At 47.7% G+C, this 20,577-nt stretch overlaps 3 protein-coding genes across 9 annotated transcripts in view; 2 read left to right on the top strand and 1 right to left on the bottom strand.

Annotated features, from left to right (window-relative positions):
- The first annotated feature begins 628 nt into the window (after positions 1-628).
- MRPL51 (mitochondrial ribosomal protein L51) lies at positions 629-1,971 on the top strand. The gene is made up of 3 exons (XM_037160121.2): positions 629-879; positions 965-1,075; positions 1,493-1,971. The coding sequence occupies exons 1-3, from the start codon at positions 801-803 to the stop codon at positions 1,687-1,689; spliced, it is 387 nt and encodes a 128-aa protein (XP_037016016.2). The 5' UTR covers positions 629-800; the 3' UTR covers positions 1,690-1,971.
- A 4,521-nt stretch (positions 1,972-6,492) lies between these two features.
- VAMP1 (vesicle associated membrane protein 1) overlaps positions 6,493-20,577 on the top strand; it is a 67,505-nt gene continuing 53,420 nt past the window's right edge. For 5 of the 6 annotated variants that reach the window (XR_008390928.1, XR_008390927.1, XR_008390926.1 and 2 more), the window contains exons 1-4: positions 6,493-6,659; positions 9,334-9,460; positions 9,661-9,819; positions 10,534-10,585. Coding sequence is in view for 1 of the 6 variants with exons in the window: in XM_037160257.2 (XP_037016152.1) it covers positions 6,658-6,659; positions 9,334-9,460; positions 9,661-9,819; positions 10,534-10,585; positions 10,998-11,014 (357 nt within the window). In the remaining 5 variants the exon portion in view is untranslated. Of the gene's footprint in view, positions 6,660-9,333; positions 9,461-9,660; positions 9,820-10,533; positions 10,586-10,997; positions 13,705-20,577 lie in introns of those variants that run through there. The other variant, XM_037160257.2, reaches the window with a different exon arrangement.
- TAPBPL (TAP binding protein like) lies at positions 13,776-20,409 on the bottom strand. 2 transcript variants are annotated; one of them, XM_037160252.2, is made up of 7 exons: positions 20,105-20,409; positions 19,168-19,386; positions 18,761-19,033; positions 16,431-16,769; positions 15,546-15,848; positions 14,403-14,486; positions 13,776-14,214 (listed from the first exon to the last, which is right to left on the bottom strand). In XM_037160252.2, exons 1-7 carry the CDS (start codon positions 20,163-20,165, stop codon positions 14,135-14,137), a joined length of 1,359 nt encoding a protein of 452 aa, XP_037016147.1. In that variant the 5' UTR covers positions 20,166-20,409; the 3' UTR covers positions 13,776-14,134. The 2 variants fall into 2 exon arrangements, with proteins under 2 accessions (XP_037016147.1, XP_037016148.1); XM_037160253.2 differs by having other exon boundaries at positions 19,168-19,383; positions 20,105-20,254.

Raw genomic sequence — 20,577 nt, 5'->3', positions numbered from 1 at the left:
CTAGAGAGGGGCGGAGCCTAGATTTAGGATCCCGCCCCCAGCCCCCCCCCCTCAGTCCTGCGGTACCCACGTTCCCTACGTGTTCCTTTAGTCCTAGTCGGTGGGGATAAGTTCCAATGTCGTCCAGAGATACCGCGTTTCTACCTGGGCAGGGTAGCGTCCCTGGGCTAGTGACCCACTCAGTCAAACCCAGGACAGGAGGCAAGTCCGGGCCGAGATTTAGAAGGTTTAGACTCCAGTCCAAGTTCCGCCATTTCTTAGCTAAGTGACGTCCAGCAGGTCACTTCACTCTCTGATTCCGATTTCCTCCCCTGTACAATAGGGGTGATTTTAAAAAAGGAAAAACAAAAACAAAACCCAGGCGCAGCGTAAAATTAGCGTGCCGAGTAGAGAAAGGAAGCTCTGGATTCCGGGATCTGGGGACCACTAAAGAAATGAAAGAGTGCATTTTTCTTGAAGCTCAGTTTCGGGACGCCCTAGACGACGAAGTGAAAGCCTCAGCTGTTCTGGCTCTCCAAGGTTTCCCGTTCGCTCAGCGGAAGCGCCTAGGAGGGGCGGGGTGTGAGTGACACCCGGTGGCCTGTGTGCGCCAGATCCTGAAGGCGGAACTTGTGGCTGGGGAAGGAGGAGCCTAGGATGTCTCTGAGCGCAGAGCTACCTGGGTAAGGCCCAAAATGGCTTTGTCCATGTAGTACCCGTGTGAGGCCCTCGCGGGCGGTTCTTGTCATCTCCTTGACGGTCACGTCTGGTCAGCACTCTGAGCGAGGGTGGTGTGCTATTGTAGGGGAGAGACGAGAACAATGGCAGGGAGCCTCGCTGTGGGTGCAGGAAGGCGCCTGTGGAGCTGGGTGCCCCTGGCCTGCAGAAGCTTCTCTCTGGGTAAGTGGCGAATATAGAGAGACGCTCTGGGAACTGCTTCTCAGTGAGCGGCCCCGGATGCAGTCTTTTTGTTCCTCATCCCTAGGTGTTCCTGGAATGTATTTTGTAAGGGTCACGGTCCCGCCCCGCAAAGTGGTTGATCGTTGGAACGAGAAAAGGGCGATGTTCGGGGTGTATGATAACATCGGGATCCTGGGTAAGACTCGACTCCACCGTACAACATGTAAGAATGGCAGTTATGCCGCAACGACTGCTTTTTCACACCTGTGGAGGAATGGTACCCTGCTCAAAAGAAGAGCAAATACGTGGCTATTTACGCTATGCTGGGCATTGTTCTGAGTGCCCCACATGTATTAACTCATTTAACCTACTTTATAACCTTTTCGCTTTACAAGTGAGGAAACCGAGGCCCAAAGATTTGGTTAAGTAATTTTTCCGAAGCTGGGAAATGGCAGTGCCATAATTTAAACCCCAGGAAGTCTGTGCTCTTGATACGCTCGTGTGCTGTGTCTGGTCTGTACGTGCTGCTCAGAAAAACACAACTGTATGCTGATGGCTTAGCTGGTCAAGACTGTGTTGTCATGGAACTAACACGTTCTCTCACATTACACAGGAAATTTTGAAATGCACCCCAAAGAACTAATTAGGGGGCCCAGGTGGCTTCGAGGCTGGAAGGGGAATGAATTGCAGCGTTGTATCCGAAAGAAGAGAATGGTCGGAAATCGGATGTTCTTTGATGACCTGCACAACCTTAACAAACGCATCAGCTATCTCTACAAACACTTCAACCGACGTGGAAAGTTCCGATAGAGGAGAAAGCTGGGGACCGTGGAAGAGGCATATCTATTAGAGAAGGGAAACAGCACTTTTCATGGTGTGGAAGGGGATTTGTGTGCTCTCCATAATAAAATGGGGCTTCTTTAAAATCCATCATCCACACACTTTATTTTTCTCTAGATGCTACTTTTACTCATTTGTGTAGACTTATCCCTAAGTCTTATAGTCTTAGATTTGGACTTTATCACTTGCCCTTTGCAGTCTAGCCATACCTATGGCCTTTAAAAAATAAAAATTATTGTTGGCACTTTTTGACATATAGATTTCATGTATTGAAAGTAGTAATTTTTAGTTGCCCCATAATACTAAATGTTAAATATATTTTTGAAAACCCTTTCACATGAGTTAAATGTAACAAAAATGGAATTCTATTTCTGTACTAGTCTCATAAAAAATATTGGGTACTTTTTCTGAGCTGAGTATTGTAGAAGAAACAAAAAAGTGTAATATATCCTTCACCCACTCCCTGCATATGCTTTTCTAGTTAGGATATAAACTTAATAGTCTCACATGTACACTTTAATATGAGGCATTAAGTACCATATGAATGCTCTGCCTGACTGATCATCAGAATCATCTCGGTAATTTAGCAATTTCCAAAGCCTGGTCCCTGTCTCCCAAAATCTGTGATTCGTGGAGCTGAGCTGAGTCTTATGCTTCTGTGTGTGTGTTCAATCCCTCCCCCCCAAAAAATCCGTACATACAATGCAAATTTAAAAATTACAAAAGGGTAATCAGATGAAACATGCTCTAATCTGATTATTTTTTGTTCCTTCAGGGGGCAACCACTCTTAAAAGATTCTTCTTGTTCTTTCACATATACTCTGCATGTACAAGTTTGTATTTAAAACTATATCTCCTTAAAAAAAATTGGATTTTATACACAGTTCTGTGCCTTGCTTTTTCACTTAATATAACTTGGATATTATTTTATATCTTCACATTATATACCACAATGATTTAGTCCCATTTTGATAAACCTTTATGGTTTTAGATTGTTTCTGGGCTTTTGTTTTTTCAAAGTATGACTCCTGTAATTTTAGGTAACTATAATCTTAAAGGCCCTTAGGTGATTTTAATGACACATGTTTGGAAAACACTGACGTGAATGATAAGTGACCTAGATAAAAAATGTATTAGGCCTAATCAGGAGAGGTTTTATAGAAGAGGTTGGGTTTTAGTAAGGAGAGAAAAAAATGGTAGAACATTTCAGGGAGGGAAAGAAAAATGATAAGGTGCACCATGAGAGAACAGTATGTCGAAAGATGGCAAGATAGGTCTAGCTATAATGAAGTGTAGTATGACACTAGGGAAAGCATTTGCAGTGTTGATTTTAAAGAAATCTATGTGAGTTGAAAGTACTACTGGGTTTCCGGGAGGGGTTTGGGGTTGATTAGCATAAGGTCTCTGGTATAGACTGTTGATTATAGTCGTAGGGTTTGGAGTCAGACAGGTCTGGATCTAAACTCTACCACTCTATTTGTGTGGCCTTAAATAAAGTAGTCAACTTCTATTAGGTTAGTTTTGCTTTGTTTTTTAAGCCTGTTAAGTAGGAGTAAAATAATACTTTCTTCATAGGGTCGCGTGAGGAATGAAAGTATGCATGTAAAATATTTAGTACAGAGTTTGGCAAGTGTAAATGACACTTGCCGGTAATGACAGTCCTCTGAAGTGTGTGAAGTCAAGAATTAGAAAAACCTGAAGAAGGAAATATGTTTTAAAAAATTACAGATAAAAGTTTGGATTTGAAGGTAGAGGAATTAGGATATTAGGTCTTTTATTTGATCCAAATCCTTTCAAGTAAGTACTTGCTTCAATTATCATAAATAACAATCCACCCCAAAATGTAGTGACTGAAAACAACAATTTATTAATTCATACTGTCTAGGTTGTTTGGGATCGGTAGGGTCATTCTACTCCATTTGGTGTGGGTTGAGGTCAGTTGCATTTGGCTGGGAGCTTGGCCAGAGCTAGAATGTCCAAGATGTCTTCACTGGTACGTCTGGTGACTCAGCCAGGGTGGCTGACATGCTTTTTCCATGTGATCTCCTTATTCTGTAGTCTAGCCCAAACTTCTTTACATGGAGGCTTGATCCCAAAGTTAAAGATGAAAACTGCAAGACTTGACAGGCACCGGCCAAGAAGTTTCATGATCACTTGTGTTCCATTTTAATGGTCAAAAGAAGTCACGGGTCAGCCCAGATTCAAGGCTCTGAGTGAATGCACTCCGTATTTAGATTGGGAGCAGCGTGCACTTACACAGGGGTTTGAAGAATTGTCAACAGCCATATTTGCAGTCTACCTCAGTAACCTTTTATGTCTTTCTTGGCACTTTTGGTAGCCTCAACAGAAGTGAAACTAGATTAACAACTACTTGTTAAGTGAAAAGTGGGTTTCAGAGAAATGGACTAATGAGTATGTGTGAACATACAATGCTGAGTCTTAGAGAAATATTAAAGAGTGCCAGGCTCATCATATGGAAGAGTTTTCAAAGGGGTGACTGGAGAGAAGCTAGGTATAAGAATGGAGAGTTGGTGTGAAGTATGAGTGGCTCTGGAATACTTTACGTGATTTGGTGGGATTGGAGAAGAGAAAATCAAATATTTGATGCTGTTAACTGCAAGGTGCTCTGAAGAATTACATGTACATGTTTTATCAGAATATGTGATTATTATTGAAGAGAAAACTGATAGTTCAGTTCAATGGCTGAACTGAATGCTTCCTGCTGTGAAACTAGAAAAGGTCTTGTTTTCAAGGACGGAGCAGTCTTGCTTTAGGTATGAAACAGTATGTAACATTTTCATTCAATAAATACTGAACCATTATGTGCAAGGTTATTTAGAGTACATAAATCACTAAGTCAGGATTGATTCCTAACTCAGTAGCTTTCATTCTATTGGAGATATGTGTGTAAACTATGAATTTGAATATGGTAATTACATAAGAAAATTACAGCCCTGGCTGGTGTAGCTCAGTGGATTGAGCGAGGGCCTGCTAACCACACGATTGCGGTTCGATTCCCAGTCAGGGCACATGCCTGGGTTGCAGGCCGGTTCCCTGCAGGCCAGTTCCCAGCAGGGGATGCACTGGAGGCAACCATACATTGATGTTTCTCTCCCTCTCTCCTTCGCCTCTAAAGATAAATAAATAAAATCTAAAAAAAAAAAGAGACCAGTGAATCAAAAAAAAAAAAAAAGAAAGAAAGAAAATTAGAGACTTCTATGAGGGTTCTTTTTTGGCTGGGAGTGGGGAGTAGTCAGAAAAGATACCTGTTGAAAAGATGACGTTTGAACTGAGTCTTGGAAGAGTTCAGCTGATGAACATGGGAAATCAACGTTAAGTATGAACAAAAACATCTATGGGCAGGAGATTTGATGGATAGAAAATAAGTCACGTTGGTGAGGGAATGGGGGGCAGCCTTGCCATGGGAACACAGATGTGCGAACAAAGGTGGGACTACTGACTTAGGTTCATAGAACTAAGTTAATGACCATTAACACATAACTAATCTTTTTCTAATAACAGGAAATAAGTTTGATATATATATATATATATATATATATATATATATATATATATATATATATATATATATTTTTTATTTAACCCTGTAGGCCAGAGCTGTTCACTCCTGGCTACATGTTAGAAACTTCTCAGAGCCTTTAAACTTAAAAAAAAAAAAAAAAAAAAAAAGATTTTATTTATTTATTTTCAGACAGAGAGGAAGGTAGAGAGAAAGAAACATCAATGTGTGGTTGTCTCTTGTGTACCCCCCAATTGGGCACCCACCTCACAACCCAGGCATGTGCCCTGACTGGGATGGAACTGGCCACCCCTTGGTTCACATGCCAGCCTTCAATCCACTGAGCCACACCAGCCAGGGCTCAGAGCCTTAAAAGAAATGAATAAAAGAAAATAAAAGACTAGGACCCATCCTAGACCAATGAAATCAATCTGAGCTAGGGTCCTAAGCATTCATATTTTTAAAATCTCCCAAGAGGTTTTATATTGGGGTTGAGTATCACTGCTTTGGAAAATGGAAAGAGGCAAGGAATAGCTTTTTAAGGTCCTTTTACTTTGATTTGGCTAAGTCTCAGAACTCATATTTTTGCTTTTTGATTTTGCTTGGTTTAATGTGTATCCGTGTCTGTCTTCCCCATGAGCTAAGCCTCACCCCCACTGAGGGCAGGGCCTGTCTTGCACATATTCGATTACTGCAGTAGTCTAATATCTGGCATATTAGGTAGGTAGCTTTTTATACGGATCGTTCTGCCTTGATGGATTCGACCTCCTCAGAGGAGGCCCGGCAGGCAGGGAGTGGGGACGCCGGCAGGTCTGGACGACAGAGATGTGCGTAGACTGACCACCACTACCTTCCCTAGGAGTCCAGAATCCCGGCCACTGGGAGCCGGGACCCACCCGCAGCTGTCGGAGGAAGCAGCACGATTGCCGGCAGCTGCAGGCGCTAGGGTCTGTGGCAAGCTCGGACTTCGGAAACAATTCACCGATTGGCTGGGAGACACCAAAAAATGCCTAACCCGAACTGTTGGAGTCGCCCTTCTAGAGGGCAGGCGCGTATTTCCTCAACGCCGGGTCCTTGGTTAGACAGATAACCCAGCTATAGTGTTGGTCAGTCAATGAGCTTCCCAACCGCTCCTTTCCGGCGTCCAGATGAGAGGAAAGCTTTGATTGGCCAGTTTGCTCTTGTCCCGGGCGTGGATTGGGTCGCAGCGTTGTCAACCTTTCCTGGAAGGCGTGGCCGACAATAATAAAGACTGGCCCTGCACGGCAGCTGCAGTAAATTCCACCGCAGCTAGACCTCTGGGTGGTCATCTGGACGCGGAGGTCCGCAGTTCCGTCAACTTCAGCCTCAGCGTTCCCTTCGTTGGGTGTCTTGCCGCATCTTCCAGGGAGGAGACCGACCCACCCCCTGTCAGAGAAATGTGAGTTGATTCTCATGTGGGGGGCTTGACATTACTTGCCAACTCTCACCGGCAGCGCCAGACTCTGCGCGATGGAAAATGGCGCATTGCAGCAGCTGCAGCGACGCCGGGAACCACCACTGCGCGTCGCCCCCAGACCTGACCACCCGCAGGGAGGGCGGCAGTACCCCTCTCCTTGAACTAGCCATAGCCAGTATCCCACAGGCGGGGCAGGGGCACGGGGGTCTCACATTCATTGCACCCTCTCTTCTTGCCTGAGGGGCGCCTCATTCAAGTCTCAGTATAGTGGAGCCCGGGAGAGGGCGAAGGTGGGGCATGGAGTCACTGGGTAGGGGGCTCGAGGCTCGTCCTTGTCTGATGAATATGTACATAGGGCCTCTGGAAAGACAGTCATAGGCGCACCTGCCAGTTAGTAACTTGGGTTGCCCTGAAATCTCTAGATTGTATATGTCCCTCACTCCAACTGTGATGCGTTACCTCACTCCCACCCTGGCAGTGAGAAAAGCTCTAGAAACTTATTTGCTAGTTCTCTGGCTCCAGGTGAGCAGCTCAGAAAAGCTACAGGGGCAGTGTTGTGTGATTTCAAGCATCCATTCATCCCAGGACCACACTGAGGTATTTTTCTGTCATTGAGTCTTAGCCAAGTTTTTGGAAGAGAAATAGAGCCGTCTTCCTCCAACACATTAAGTTGAGTCTCTGACCATCTTCAACATCACCCCATCCTAAGATCCTGAAGGAGAACCATGGCTATGCAAAATCTGTCCCTGTCAAGACCGATATGTTTGATAGAAATTTTTTTTTCTTCTTGCGTTGAAGTCCTGGTCTGGTCCAAGATATATTTGTGTTGCTTCTCCTACTAACCTACACACACACGGAAAACATTTAATTATAATACATAAAGGTTGTAACTGTTTTGGATATTTTACTGTTGAGCGTTCCCAACTTCTAACAATAGTAAGTGGAATGGTCCCTTCAAATGCCTTATAACCATTTTACTTTTTCTCTATTTGATTTCTGCAGTTTTAACTATGTGACATTCTGTGCATTTTGGCCGAGTCCTAGGATTCCATTTGTTTTCATTTTGGTAAAGAGGATCCTTCTCGGCTGACTGGTTTCCAGTAGCACCCATATGGGATGAACGGAAGGAGATGGAGAAAGTGTGGTGACTAGCAGGGCATCACGAGGTCTCTGACCTTAATCTTGTCATTGGTGCCAACATTCTGGACTGTTTCCAAGACCAAACAGTGGCTTCTATGTACTCACTGATTTTTTTCCATCTTCAGTCAGAGAACTGGATTGCTTAGTTCAGTAGTAGTGCAGGAGTCTTGTGGCTTCCATGCCTTTGTGCCTTAGAAATTGGAAAGTGAATCCTTAAATGGAGACAAATCGGGTGTAATCTGCTAGTATAGCCTTGCTGAGGGGTGTTCTCTAACTTTTTAGATTGAAAGAAATTCACTTAGGGAGGAAGAGCTTCTGGGTATTCTATTGTAAGTAGTCAAGGCATTTCCTTTGTGGTGCTTTTGTGATAGTTTAATCCCTAGATCTTTTATTCTTAGACTACTTCTATGAGGTATGTTTTTGTGAGATTAGGTTTCTGTTTGAGGAGTTCTTACTGTAATTTCTGTTCTCTGTCAAATTTGAGAGATCTCCCTCCTGCTGGTGGATTTTTCCTTGGGAAAGAAAATCTCATGCCTTAGTTTAGACTTTGGGAATACTTTAAGAGGTGAAGTTAGCCTGCATGTTTTGGGACATAAAAAGGAGTTTATCTTTAAACTTCATACTAGGTAAATCCCGCCCAAGGCTAAGGGAGAGAGAACAATCACTGTAGTAGTGTGAGCCAAGATTTCTCTTTGGGACATAAGGAACTACAGTAGGCTCCTGAGACATGTTGCCAAATCTAGAAAAGGAAGGGACAGACTGTCTGCAATGCATGTACATTGAGGTCCGTCTCCCTTATTTTTGCCTCCTGTCTATGCTCTTGGAACAGTTTGATAATTAACATAATTGCTGTTGGCCTCAATTCTATCTAAGCGAAACCCCCATCTTCTCTGCCAAAGTGAGCAGACTGTCCTGACTCACTCCACCTTGGTGATTCTCCAAGTTGTCCTTACAGCAGTCCCAAGGTACTAATTCTTGTGTGGAATGTAACCAGTAAGTGCATCCCCTTAAGCAGAGTCTGTCAGTTTGCTCTTTCTTTTTAGATTTAGGTTTTGGGGGGAAAAAAGGGGGGGCTCTTCTGTCCATAGTCTTGTCCTGAGGGTTTAGTCTTTCATACAAACTTCTAACCTGGATTAGAGGTTTCCAGTTTGACTTCATATGAAAGGCTTCTTGACAGTCAGGGACATGCCATTTAGGTCAAAGCTGGCACATTATCCCCTGTAACCACTGTGTCAGAGAATATGCTTGAGATTGGGCAGAGGGTAGCCCAGATAAGATCTTTTGATGCCACCCCAGATGTCCCTAAGCCCCATCTAAATATTGTTACAGAATCTTTCATCTTTTGTTTCTTAACCCTGTGCTGCACTTCCCTGCTTGGTATTGCCAAGGAGCTAGAACTCCTTCTAATTGCATATAGTAACCTAATTGCTATGAATTTGATGGTGTGGGTTGAGAATGCATGTGATTCCTTTCCTGTTTTGGATACTTTGTGCATTCTGTCTACTTCTCTCCATAGGTCTGCTCCAGCTCAGCCGCCTGCTGAAGGGGCAGAAGGGACTACCCCAGGTGGGGGTCCTCCTGGCCCTCCCCCGAATACAACCAGTAACAGACGACTACAGCAAACCCAGGCACAAGTAGATGAGGTAGGTGGAGAGTTTTTTCCCTGAGAGTTTCTAAATCATAGAAGTTTAGAAACTTTTATTTTTTTCTAGACAGATAGCTAAAGGCTTTGGAAGGCAAGGCATCCATTAGAGCTTCACAGGGCAAACCTGTGATCCCGTTGGTTGTTCTTTCCCCTGTCTCTATGGGGAGCTTAGTGGTTTTGCTTCTGCGCCCCCTGCAGGTGGTGGACCTCATGCGTGAGAATATGGACAAGGTCCTGAAGAGGGACGAGATACTTTCACAGCTGGATGATCGAGCTGATGCCTTGCAGATGGGAGCATCACAGTTTGAGAGCAGTGCTGCCAAGCTAAAGAGGAAGTATTGGTGGAAAAACTGCAAGGTGAATTTTCTTGTCCTTTCCCCCTTGTTTTTCTTGGGCTGCAACTCATAGAAGGCAAGAAAACCCTGAGGTTCTACATTCCTTCCCTTTAGTGGTACAGGGTTTTTGCCTGGCAGAACTCTTCTTGGGAGGAAGTCTTGAAAGCTGCCTTGAGCTGCATTACCCTGAATTGGCCACCAGGGTAGGCCAGAGTATTCAGACCCTGGAGTCATAATACCCTGAGGCCCTTGGAAATGGTTAGTCAGGCTGCTTCCCCCACCCAGCTGCTGCCCCCAAAGGACCTCTGGAAAAATTCTTACCTGGCCCTTCCTCAGACACTCCCAACATTTACACAATGACTTGGGTGGGTGGACATTTAAATACCTGCAGCTTTTAGGAATGAGCGGAACACTTCACAATGAAAAATGAACCAGTTGACTAAAGATCCAAAATCTGCACCTCCATTGCAGTTCCTTTCAAAGCAACAGGAACTAAGGAGAAAGGAGCAAGCCACAAAGGCTCTGATGGTTCTGAGGACCTTCGGCTGTGGAGCAGGGGTTATTGTCTGAGGGGGAGCATGAAGGTTGCGCCCTCCCCAAGAGGCCTGCAGACTCCTGGGTGATGTGTAGTTTCTTGGACTGTCTCAAGGACAGAGGAAGTTTTGTTCCCGTATCTCTAGTCCTACCTCCTTCTTTCCCAAGTCCAAGGACCCATTTTTTGTCAATGTTTCCTCAGATGATGATCATGCTGGGAGCTATCTGTGCCATCATCGTGGTAGTTATTGTAAGTAAGTATCGCTGAGGTTGCTGGTGGGGTGAAGAGGTGGGAAGGTCCTGGAATCTTCTCCCAGCCCTGCCTGTCTGCCTGCCTGCCTGCCTGGGGAGTGGGGCTGCTCTGACTGAGGTATGGAGATCACTGCCGCGGGGTCATCACCTGGTTCGGGAGGGCGGGCTGTCAAAGACAAAAGACTTTCTTGGTGGACAAGGCTTCCCTCTGCAGGATGTGGTGGGATGATGGTCCCTCCTGTTCTGAGGAAGTGGGGCTGTGCTGTTTGTCACTGTCTTGAGTCACAGGGAGACATGGGGATGGGACGCCTACAACTGAAAGACCAGGATGTCTAGTAACTTGATGTAATTTGTCCTCTTGTTTTCTCCTGTCTCTCTCTTTTCCATCTGGAACTTCCTGATTCCTGTGTCCAGTCTACTTTTTTACTTGAGAATGTGCCACCCCTTCCCTGTTCTCCATTGCCATCCAAACTCATGTTCCTCTCCTTGTTTGCTCTCTCAACAAACTTCCCCATCTACCTTCCTCCATCCCAGCCCAGGCTTCTCCATCGGCCATTCCCCCTTTTCTGTTGCTTCATTTGCACTCTGTCCCTCAACACTAGAAATGCTGCTCGTGGTGCAGTCTTGAGTAACTACCTGAAGAGCAACCGCTGGCACCTTCTCTCTATCTGCTTCTTCTATACTAGCAAATTCCTCTAAAGCCAAAAAGAGATGGAGGCTAAGGGAAGGGGTTGGAGCATAGCTGTAGTGACATGTCCAAGAAAATGTCAAGATTAGGGGAGGAAAAGGGTATGGGTGTCCATGGTGTCTCCAGGGAAAGCCAGGCCACTGGCAGGAGGAAGCCATGGACACCTGCAGAAATGGTGGCTCACTCAGGCCTGCCCTGGTAGCTTGGAGCTCTTCTGTGCCAGGCCTGAAGAGAATCCTGGGTGGGCCCAAAGTCCAACTTGGTCCTGGTGCAATACCTTCTTAGATAGTAGAACTTGTTTTTTGGAGTTATTTCTAATCTGTTAGTCCAAGATTTTCTACGTCTTCAGGGATCTTAGAGCCTTTTACGTGGTTCTCCAGAGACCTGGAGAACACATGTTAATTGTGAATATACCAGAATTCTCATTGCCGTCCTAGAAGCAGTCTCAAGCTCATGAGTGGAAGGGTCTGTCTCTTGTCCACATTTTCTGCAGCATTCTGTACTATTCATGAGAACACCAAATACTTTTACATAGCCCAAGTCTGGGACTCTCAGTTATTTTAATTGTTGGCACAGATAAAGAGCAAATGCCTATTAGAGAGAAGCCGTGAGTAGAGGACCTAATATGAAAAGAACAAGCTCAGAGGAAGCCACTTCTTGCCCTCTCGTTAAGGAGGGTCCTGCTCCTCCCTTCCTGTTGATTAAAGAGTTTGAGGGTCCTTGGACTTTCAGGGACTTCCCTCCTCACACCCCGCCTATGTACTTGCCAAAAACAGGGATGAGGCAAGACGTCCTTCTGAGGCCTGGCCGATTCTGAGTTATTTAGAGAGGTCCAGTGTACCCGACTCGGTCTCAGGGTGGGGGGCGGGACGTTCTGTAGACAGTCTGTGCTGTCATGGGCCCTCTCATCTAGAGCCACCTCTCTGTTCTTCTTGCAGTATATGCCCCTTCTGAAAATCCCACCTCAATTCCACTTGCCTCCTTTCCTTTTATCCTCTTTGCATGGTTTGTGGGTACAGACAGTGGAATCTGAGGATGGGAGCTATTCAGGCTGTCTTGGGTGCCACTGCTGGGCTCAGGGTAGTGTATTGAGTGGGTTAGACTCGGTTTGAGGGGAGGCTGGCAGGCTGGGAACGGAAGGGGACACACCTGTGCTCCTGTATTCTGTCGTCTGGTGCACAAGCAGCAGGAGGCCGAGGCCGGGCTGGGCTGGGTCTGGATGCTCACTTTCCATGCAGCAGCATTTCATTGCGCAAAATCATCTCTCCTCTCCCTTTGCCCCTGTTGCCCACGTACCCTTCGTCCCACCCCAGGGTGGGACTGAAGAGCTGGAAGAAAGCAGTCATTGTACCCTCCCAACGATTCCCCTGGAAGGTCTCCACTCTCCTCTGGGCTCCTCCTTGCCTAATGCAGGGGGTCACCGCTGGAGAAGAACCACCACTGTCCTCGATGTGTCCCAAGCCTGGAGCAAATTCACCCTCTTAGCCCACCCATCCATGCCACAGGAATTGATTCCTGGGTTTATTCGAGGCTCACCAGATATAGTTGGCTTTGTCTGTCGGAGATGTTAGCCCTTCTACTTTCTTTCTCATCCCACCCTGTATGCCCTTTCGTGTCTTTGCTGTCCCCCTTCCTTCCTACCACCCATGTGCATGAGCAGTTACGCAACTAAACCCTGGGACTTCGCAGTCAAATGAAGCCGAGCTTCCCACATCCCCTTCAGTTTGCCATGAGATGATGTGGGGTTTCCACTGCGTGTCTGTTGTCACCTCTTTGTCTTTTTTTCCTAACCCTGGTCTCATACTTGTGTACAATAATAACAGTTGTACTTCACCAAAGGCATGTGGCGTATTTGCCAGTTTCATGTATTCTGAACGAAGGCAAAAAAAATACAAATTTCTACCACTACACTGACTTGGTTGTTGTTTGGGTTGGAGGACCTGAGGGGAGGGGGAGGGGAGGGGAGGAGTGCTGTTTATTTCTAGGAGTCTGATGTTGCTTTAGGGTGGAGGGGGGTGCTTATGTGTGTTGGATGGTCTTCTCGAGATTAAAGATCTGTGTGTCGGCAAAGGAAGTGGTCTCCGCTCTCAGCATTCATGTCTGAAGCAGCCCAACTCTTCCAGGTGCTAGTGAGAGGAAGTGACAACAGGAAATTGAGTGGGCATCTCACACTGGCAAACAACTGCAGGTTTCTCAGAGATCTGTCTGCCTTCTTTTCTTGTGCTGAGTTCCATGGGGTTGATTAGGTAGAGTTTAGAAATGAATAAGGAGAAATCTCTCCCTTGCAGCTGAGGGAGTGAGGAGTTTGTAGGTATCCTGAAACACCCAGCACTGTCTAAAGGAGTAGAACCTTAATTACAGCTCCAGGTTACACAGAGCAGCTGGGATGGATCCCTGTGGCTGCCTTGGAGGGCCTTTGGATCATACCTTGAACACCTAGGCTTGGGGACACAACTCTGTTGGGTCCAGCATGGGGAAAGACAAGAAAGGGGAAAAGCATTGCCTCCAAGGACACAAGGGGCTTTTATTTGGACAGAGTTCAGTGTCAGTGTGTGGTGGTCCAACCCTGACCCCTTTGCCCCTGTCTTGCACTTGCTTCTTTCTCAGTTTCTTCCCAGTGTTCTTTTCCACTGCACCTCAAATCTGGCTCCAGTTTGAACCTCCACCCAAACTTCTTGCTGCCCTCCTGCTGCCCTCTCACCTCTTCGCATTTACTCTGTGTAGCCAAGGGACACGATGAAGGAAGGCATAGTCCCGCACATATTCAGAGCCAGTGGCCCCATGATCTGTGCTTTCTTCATGCTTTTCTTGGGGTCTTTTTGGGCTCTGGGCCTTGGCTTAGAGTCCTTCTGGGAGAACGTGACTACTCTTTCTTTTTATTCTGAGGCAGCGGACTGGTTACCAAGAGGGCCTTGCAGTCTTGGGTGACTTTGGGTGAGGTAGCTAGGAGAGAACAAGAGGAAGATTGGTTTCAGCTGGGGTAACCTCAAAAGCTGGGGGTTGTAGTGGGGGGCTGGCTGGAACTTGGATGCTTGGGCTTCATCCCTGGTCTGGGTGGGGAGGTGGTTAGTGGGGGCCGGTCTACGAGTGAGGCGGGTCAGGGGCAGAGCTGAGGGCAGCCGGGCTCCTACCTTTCCATCTCTGAAGCCCCAGGTACAGCAGTGCAAGAAGGAAGAGGCTGCTGGCAAAAAGGATCTTAAAGGCCGTCCTCTGCTCTGTTGGTGAGAAGGGTGGAGGCAGGAATGTGTGTGTGTGTGTGTGAGTTCCTCATCCAGGAACTCACATCAAGTGTTCTGCTCTCTCGCAGGAACTGGGCACACAACAGCATTCTACCTGCTTAAGGCTGTTGGATGCTTGTATGACAATGGAACTAGAATTTTATGAATATCGGGGAAGTGACATGAACTGAAAGAAAACCCTGGTTTTGGGGAAGCTTACTGCTTAGTGAGCCACCAAATAATACCCAGTGCTCCTGAATGTCTGCATCCTAGATATGGATTCTTCCTGTTTAAAAACTTTCAATAACACTCTCTGGCTTCAGGATGAAATTTCAGCTTGAAGGCCCATCAGGATTGGCCACTAATACAGTGGAGGGTTTGAAGCTCTAGGGTAGCCGGGCTGCCTATTTTTCACATTTTACCTTTTACCATTTATTATATAGGTGACTTTGGGCAAACTACCTAACACCTGTCAGCGCCAGGGCACACCCATCAACACAATGGGAGTCATGATCGTACATGAGCTCATACATTTAAGTGCTTTCTATAGTGCTCGATTCATGTAAATGCTCGGTACATGTAGTCACCTCTCAAGCTTTAGGCCCCTTCCCCCTTTTTCCCGCACACCCTTGGCTCTAACTGTGCAGCCCCCCAAATCCTCTTTAGGCTGCTTTGTATTTGGCCTTCACACATGCTGTTTTTTCTGTCTCGGTGTTTCCTTACCCCCTTGAGCTAGCTAACTTGGTTTACATCCCCCTTCCCCTCTTCCCAGGTCACCTTGCCTGCCTAATTGGTCCCTCCAACTGGACTAAACTCAAGGGTAGGATCAGGAATTGTTCAACCTTGATCTCTAGCACATTGCCCGGTACCCTGGCACCTGGGTGTACTGAAGTCTCAGGATGTGTGGTAGCAGCTATGGAGGCTGCTACCTTGGGGAAGAAGAAGCTGGGACTGTGAACAAAGCCTGATGGGAAGCAGCACAAGACCAAAGATGAGCCAGGGGTAGGAGAGCCATGTGCCCAGGATAGAGGTGGAAAGAGAAGGGTAACCCAGTACCTGGTGGGGCAACCCAGACCCTGGCCTCTGTGGGCTTGTCCAGGGAGACGTGGGTGACCTGACAGGTATAAGTGGCACCTGCAGAGCCAGGTTCTGCTCTCAGGGAGGAGGAGATGCTGTAGGTGCCTCCTGGGCTTTCCCGGAGGCTGGAGAAGGAGGCATCAGAGACTGGGATTGGGGCTCCACCCAGCTCCTCTCGGGTCCACGTCACAGTCACATCCAGAGGATAATAGCCCACTATGTTGCAGATGAGGGTGGGTGGCAGAGCTTCATTTGCCAAATACAGTCGTACTTTGGGGGAAGCTGGAAGAAAGAATGAGGAAGATTCTAGAGGGATCAATGGGACAGCACAGGAGCCTGAAGCCTCCTGTTCCTGCTGAGAGTGAGACGGGTTATGGAGGCTGAAGTTTCATCAGTGGAGTGCCAAGGGATAAGTGAGGGGTCCACCCTGGATGCAGGCCATAAAGGGGTACATCTTCTACAGGTAATTGAACAACAATGGCAAAACTAACTAAAGGTCGCCTTGCTTCTTATCACTGCAAGCCAGTGGTTTCAAAGGGTCTCAGTGATGGAGTTCTCATCTGGATCAGAACCACTCCCACTGCCCCCCCTCGATTTGCTGCTGCTCCTTTAGTGTGGGTGATTGGGGCAGCCAGCCAGGGCAGGGCCACCGGAGCCTGGGCTGGGGAGGGTCTCGGTGGACTTCTGGAGTGTGACAGGAGACAGTCTGATGCCGTCCGCACTTACAGGATGGAGGTGGCATTTAGGTTTTGGGGACGTGGCTGCATCTCAGGAGTACCCTTATATTTCGGTTCCACTCTGAACAACATTCCCAGTAAGCATATCCTTTCCCCTCTCTCCCAGCTCAGCGAGTTCTCGCCTCACCTTGGATGTGGAGCTGGATGACTTGTTGAGCTTGATACAGAGAGGTGGTGACCTGGCAAATGTAGGCCCCCTCGTCCTTCAGAGTGAGGCTGGGTAGGTTGAGGGAGGCATCCCCGGCCATGAGGAGCTGCTCAGGCTCCAGGGTAGCGCCCTCTCGCTTGGCCTGCCCCTGCCCTGTGGTCCAGCTGTACACCAGCTGGCCGTTGCCCTTGTGCTGTAGCCGCCACTCCACTCTGATGAGGTCCAAGCCTGGTGCCATGGAGAAGGCGCAGTGCACGGAGGCTGAGGACCCCAGCGGGAAATTCAGGGATGGGGTATGAGTCGACACTTGCAGCTCCACTGTGGTGAGAGAAAGAGGGATGATGGTGGACAGCTTCCGCTTGAGGCCACCCGATCTCTGAGCAGTGGGCATACATCCACCCCTGCCACCTTGCCTGGACAGTGAGGCGAGGTGAGCTCATTTCCCATTAGATGGAACCCCGACATGGGGCTTTGGAAAGGCAGTGTGGCACATGTGGTAATGTTAGCTATTTTGGAGTTGCCCCTGGACGAAAGCTATAGACTTCTCACCAGGAACATACACATGCAAAATTATGGGTTACTGCTGCTCTCGGGCCAGAACCACTGGAGTAGCAGAAAAAATTCTGGACCCCTGGCTCTTTCATGTTATAGCTCTGTGACCTTGGACAGGTCACTTAGTGTTGCCAGGTTCACCTGTTGAAGGCAAGGCTGCTGGGGAGACTAAGGAGTAAGGGTGTAAAAAGCACACAGTCATAGTATTTGCGCCAGCCATGCTGAACCTAAATCTAGTGAGGAAAACAATCAGACAAATCCAAATGGTGGGGGCCTGGGCTCTTCAAAAATGTCAGGGCTATGGCCCTGGCTGGTATAGCTCAGTGGATTGAGCACAGGCCTGCGAACCAGAGGATTGCAGTTCGATTCCCAGTCAGGGCACATGCCTGGGTTGCAGGCCAGTTCCCAGCAGGGGACGCACTGGAGGCAACCATACATTGATGTTTCTCTCCCTCTCTCCTTCCCCCCTAAAGATAGATAGATAAATAAATAAATAAATAAATAAATAAATCTTTAAAAAAAATGTCAGGGCTATGAAAGACTGTTCTGAGGTCTTTCATACAAGACACCTAAATGCAATGCATGATCCTTGTTTGAATCCTGGACTTAAAAAACAAAAAGCAGAAGGCTGTAATGAACATTGCTGGGGCAGTTGGAGAAGTTTGAATTTGGACTTTATATTTAACAATATTAATGTATTAATTTCAAAATATTGATACTTGAGTATGATGCCCAGTAGTGTAATGAACAGTAGGCTGGGGGAGATGGGAGGAGGCTGCCTTGGCAAATACGTTCTTCAATTCTCCATACACTGCACCCCTTACTGTCTGTACCATGGGAGACCACTCCCCACCTTGGTCTGCGGAGGTGATGGTTCCGTGATTATGAAGGAGAATAATCTTGCCTTTGATTGTAAGCCAAATGCTATAAACCACACGCTGTACATGACAGCGTTTTGGGGTGAAGTGTTGGTATTTTTACAACTTTCAGTGAGTTCAGGGTATATGTGTCTATCTATAGAGAATATGGCAGAATGTTAACAATTGGTGGACCTGGCTGAATGCTTCATGGGTGTTAATTATATTACTCTTTCACCTTTTGTAGGTTCAACGTATCCAAAATAAAAAGGGAGTATCGGGTTGTACCAGGGCTCCGGTTTACACTGGACAGACATGAGGCCTTCTCTTTTCTGACGTAGCAGATTTAATTTAGGTTGGACCACAGAAAGGTCAAGTGTTCTGGGGCTTTCTGATGATAGGTGGGTATTTCCCTAGTCTTTGGACTTGGTTGTCTCTTTTTGGAGATAAAATACTGGATTCAGTGAATCTTGGAGAAACCCATCACCATGTTCTCAATTTCCTGTGCCCTCTGCGATGTACTGTGTTGAAGAGGGCAGGAACTGGGTTTTACTAATCACGGGTCATGAACAAATTCTGTATCCCTGTGCTTTGCTCTAGTCAAACACCAGACCAGACTGGAGTTGCACTGGGAGGAGACCGGTGTCTGGCCCGCTAAGACTGCTATGAACGGTGTACATGAGTAAAGCACCACAGGTCTTATTCCTCAGGCAACGCAGTGAGGAGGACATTATCCCCGTTTTGGGTCTTTCGGAAGAAAGGACCGAGGCCGAGATGAGGCCCAGTCAGTCACCCTGAGATGACTGACTGGGATGGAGGTGGGCTTGTTCCCTTCCTCCTATCCTTCCATCTCCGGATACTCAACAAAACAAAACTTTCTGCTGCTTTTCATTTTCTCACCTGCAGTCAGCACAGTCCCCTGGGGGCTCTGGGGTAGGTGCACCGTGGGGTGCAAGACAGCCACATTCTCAGCATCCCTGAGAGTCCTCATCACTATGGAGACACTGGGTCCCCCACCAGACACCTGCATATTGGTGATGAACCAAGCTGCTGTCTCCACAGCGGCCTCTTGTCTGGCCCGGGGAAAGTAGCGGGAGATCTCACAGGTCACCTCCGTCTCGCTGCAGTCAGCGTGGAGCAAGGCCTCTGCATGGGGAATCTGTACCAGGTTCACTGGGCGAGAAGGGCGGCACAGAGGTTGGATCAGATTGAGCCCATGGGAAGCAGATGTAGGTGGGTGTGCTGAGAACTGGGCTGTTCCAATGGAGAGAGCCCAGAGGACTGGGACATGGGGTGGAAGCTCTTACCTGAGGCCTCAAAGGTAACAGGTGGGCTGTCTTTGGCCAGTGTGCTCAGTTGGAAATTGGTGAAGCCTTCCAGGGAGCCGTCATCCAGCACTGGCACCTGTCTCAGCACCAGCAGGGCCCTCACCATGTCCTTTCTGTTGGCAAACCCTCCGTGGTGCTTGCCCTCCTCTACCAAGAAGCAGTCCAAGACCACGTCCACTGCCTGCCATTGCTTTTCTGCTGCAGGGCAAAGACTGGGTTGAAGCCACACCTTCCTGCCCAGAAAGTTGTTTTCTGTGCTTGCTCCCTGCGCCCACCTATGGAGCCATCAAGGGTGAAAACTGTTCTCCAGGGTCCCAGCTATCTCATCTCTTGTTATCCTCCAATCAGCTTTCTGGGAAGCACCTGCCATTCCAGGTACACACTTCTCTGTGTGAATTATTTAAAGTCCTGGATTTGCCTTGCTCAGACAGGTTTATGTTTTTACTTTTATCTCCAACCATGGGATGAGAAACTATCTTTAAGCAAAGGACTTCTCAACAAAGCATATAAGTGAGCAAAATTGCCACTGGGAGAGAAGCAGGACATTTGTACCGTCCCAGGGTGCTGGCGGCCATCTTCTCAATTTTCAAGCACACCCACAGGTACTCGGCTCTACCACAACCTGTGGCCTTCCCCTCTCCCGCCTCCGGGTCACCTTCCTAGTGATTTCCTAGCTGGGGAACCCCTTCCTCTTCTGAAGCTGTCCCCTCTCCTGTAGGTCAGCGGCCCCCACCGCATTTGCTATGAAGGGCCCCCTTCATCTGACCTCGTCCCCATGGTTCTCAGTCTCTCTCCCCAAAGCGGTTCCTTTGTCAGCCACAGAGCCTTTCTCCCATCGGGCTGGCAAGTGATTGGCACCTTTCCCCTCTAGTGCTTCCCCAGCCCACCGTTTCGCTCCTGCCTGCTCCCCACTCACCAGTGTCTGCCGCTCGGGACAGAGCCACGCAGAGCAGCAGGCACCACCCCTTGGTGCCCATGGGGGCTGCTCTGAGGCCCCTCCTCCTGCTGCTCTTCACAGCCGCTCCCCACTGGAGAAGAGGGGTCTTTCCAAATACTCCTTGGTAGCCGGCAGCCTGTGGGTTTCTCTTCTGCCCTCGGCCTACTTTCACTTTCTCTTTGAGGAAGCGGCACTGCTGCCGCCTTTGCCTCTGGGCGAAGCCATTTCTTGCTGGTGCCAGAGTGCTGTTCACTGTTCTCCTTTCCACCCCACCCCCAGAAATCCCCAGGTGATTTCAAGACCTGACTTTACTGCATACACCCTTTTGCTTCCCACCAGCCCCAAGAAAGCAGAGATGCAGGGAAAAGGAGGTGGGGAGAGGAAGGGAGAGACTGAAGCTAGAAGCAGGAACCTCCATAGTCTGGAAGCCTTTTTTGATAATCTGTTAGTAC

The sequence above is a fragment of the Artibeus jamaicensis genome, unplaced genomic scaffold, assembly GCF_021234435.1.
Source record: "Artibeus jamaicensis isolate MK-2021 breed Jamaican fruit bat unplaced genomic scaffold, CSHL_Jam_final contig_233, whole genome shotgun sequence".
Classification (NCBI taxonomy): domain Eukaryota; kingdom Metazoa; phylum Chordata; class Mammalia; order Chiroptera; family Phyllostomidae; genus Artibeus; species Artibeus jamaicensis.
Note: the sequence above shows the minus strand (reverse complement) of the source record. Positions and strands in the feature narration are given on the sequence as shown.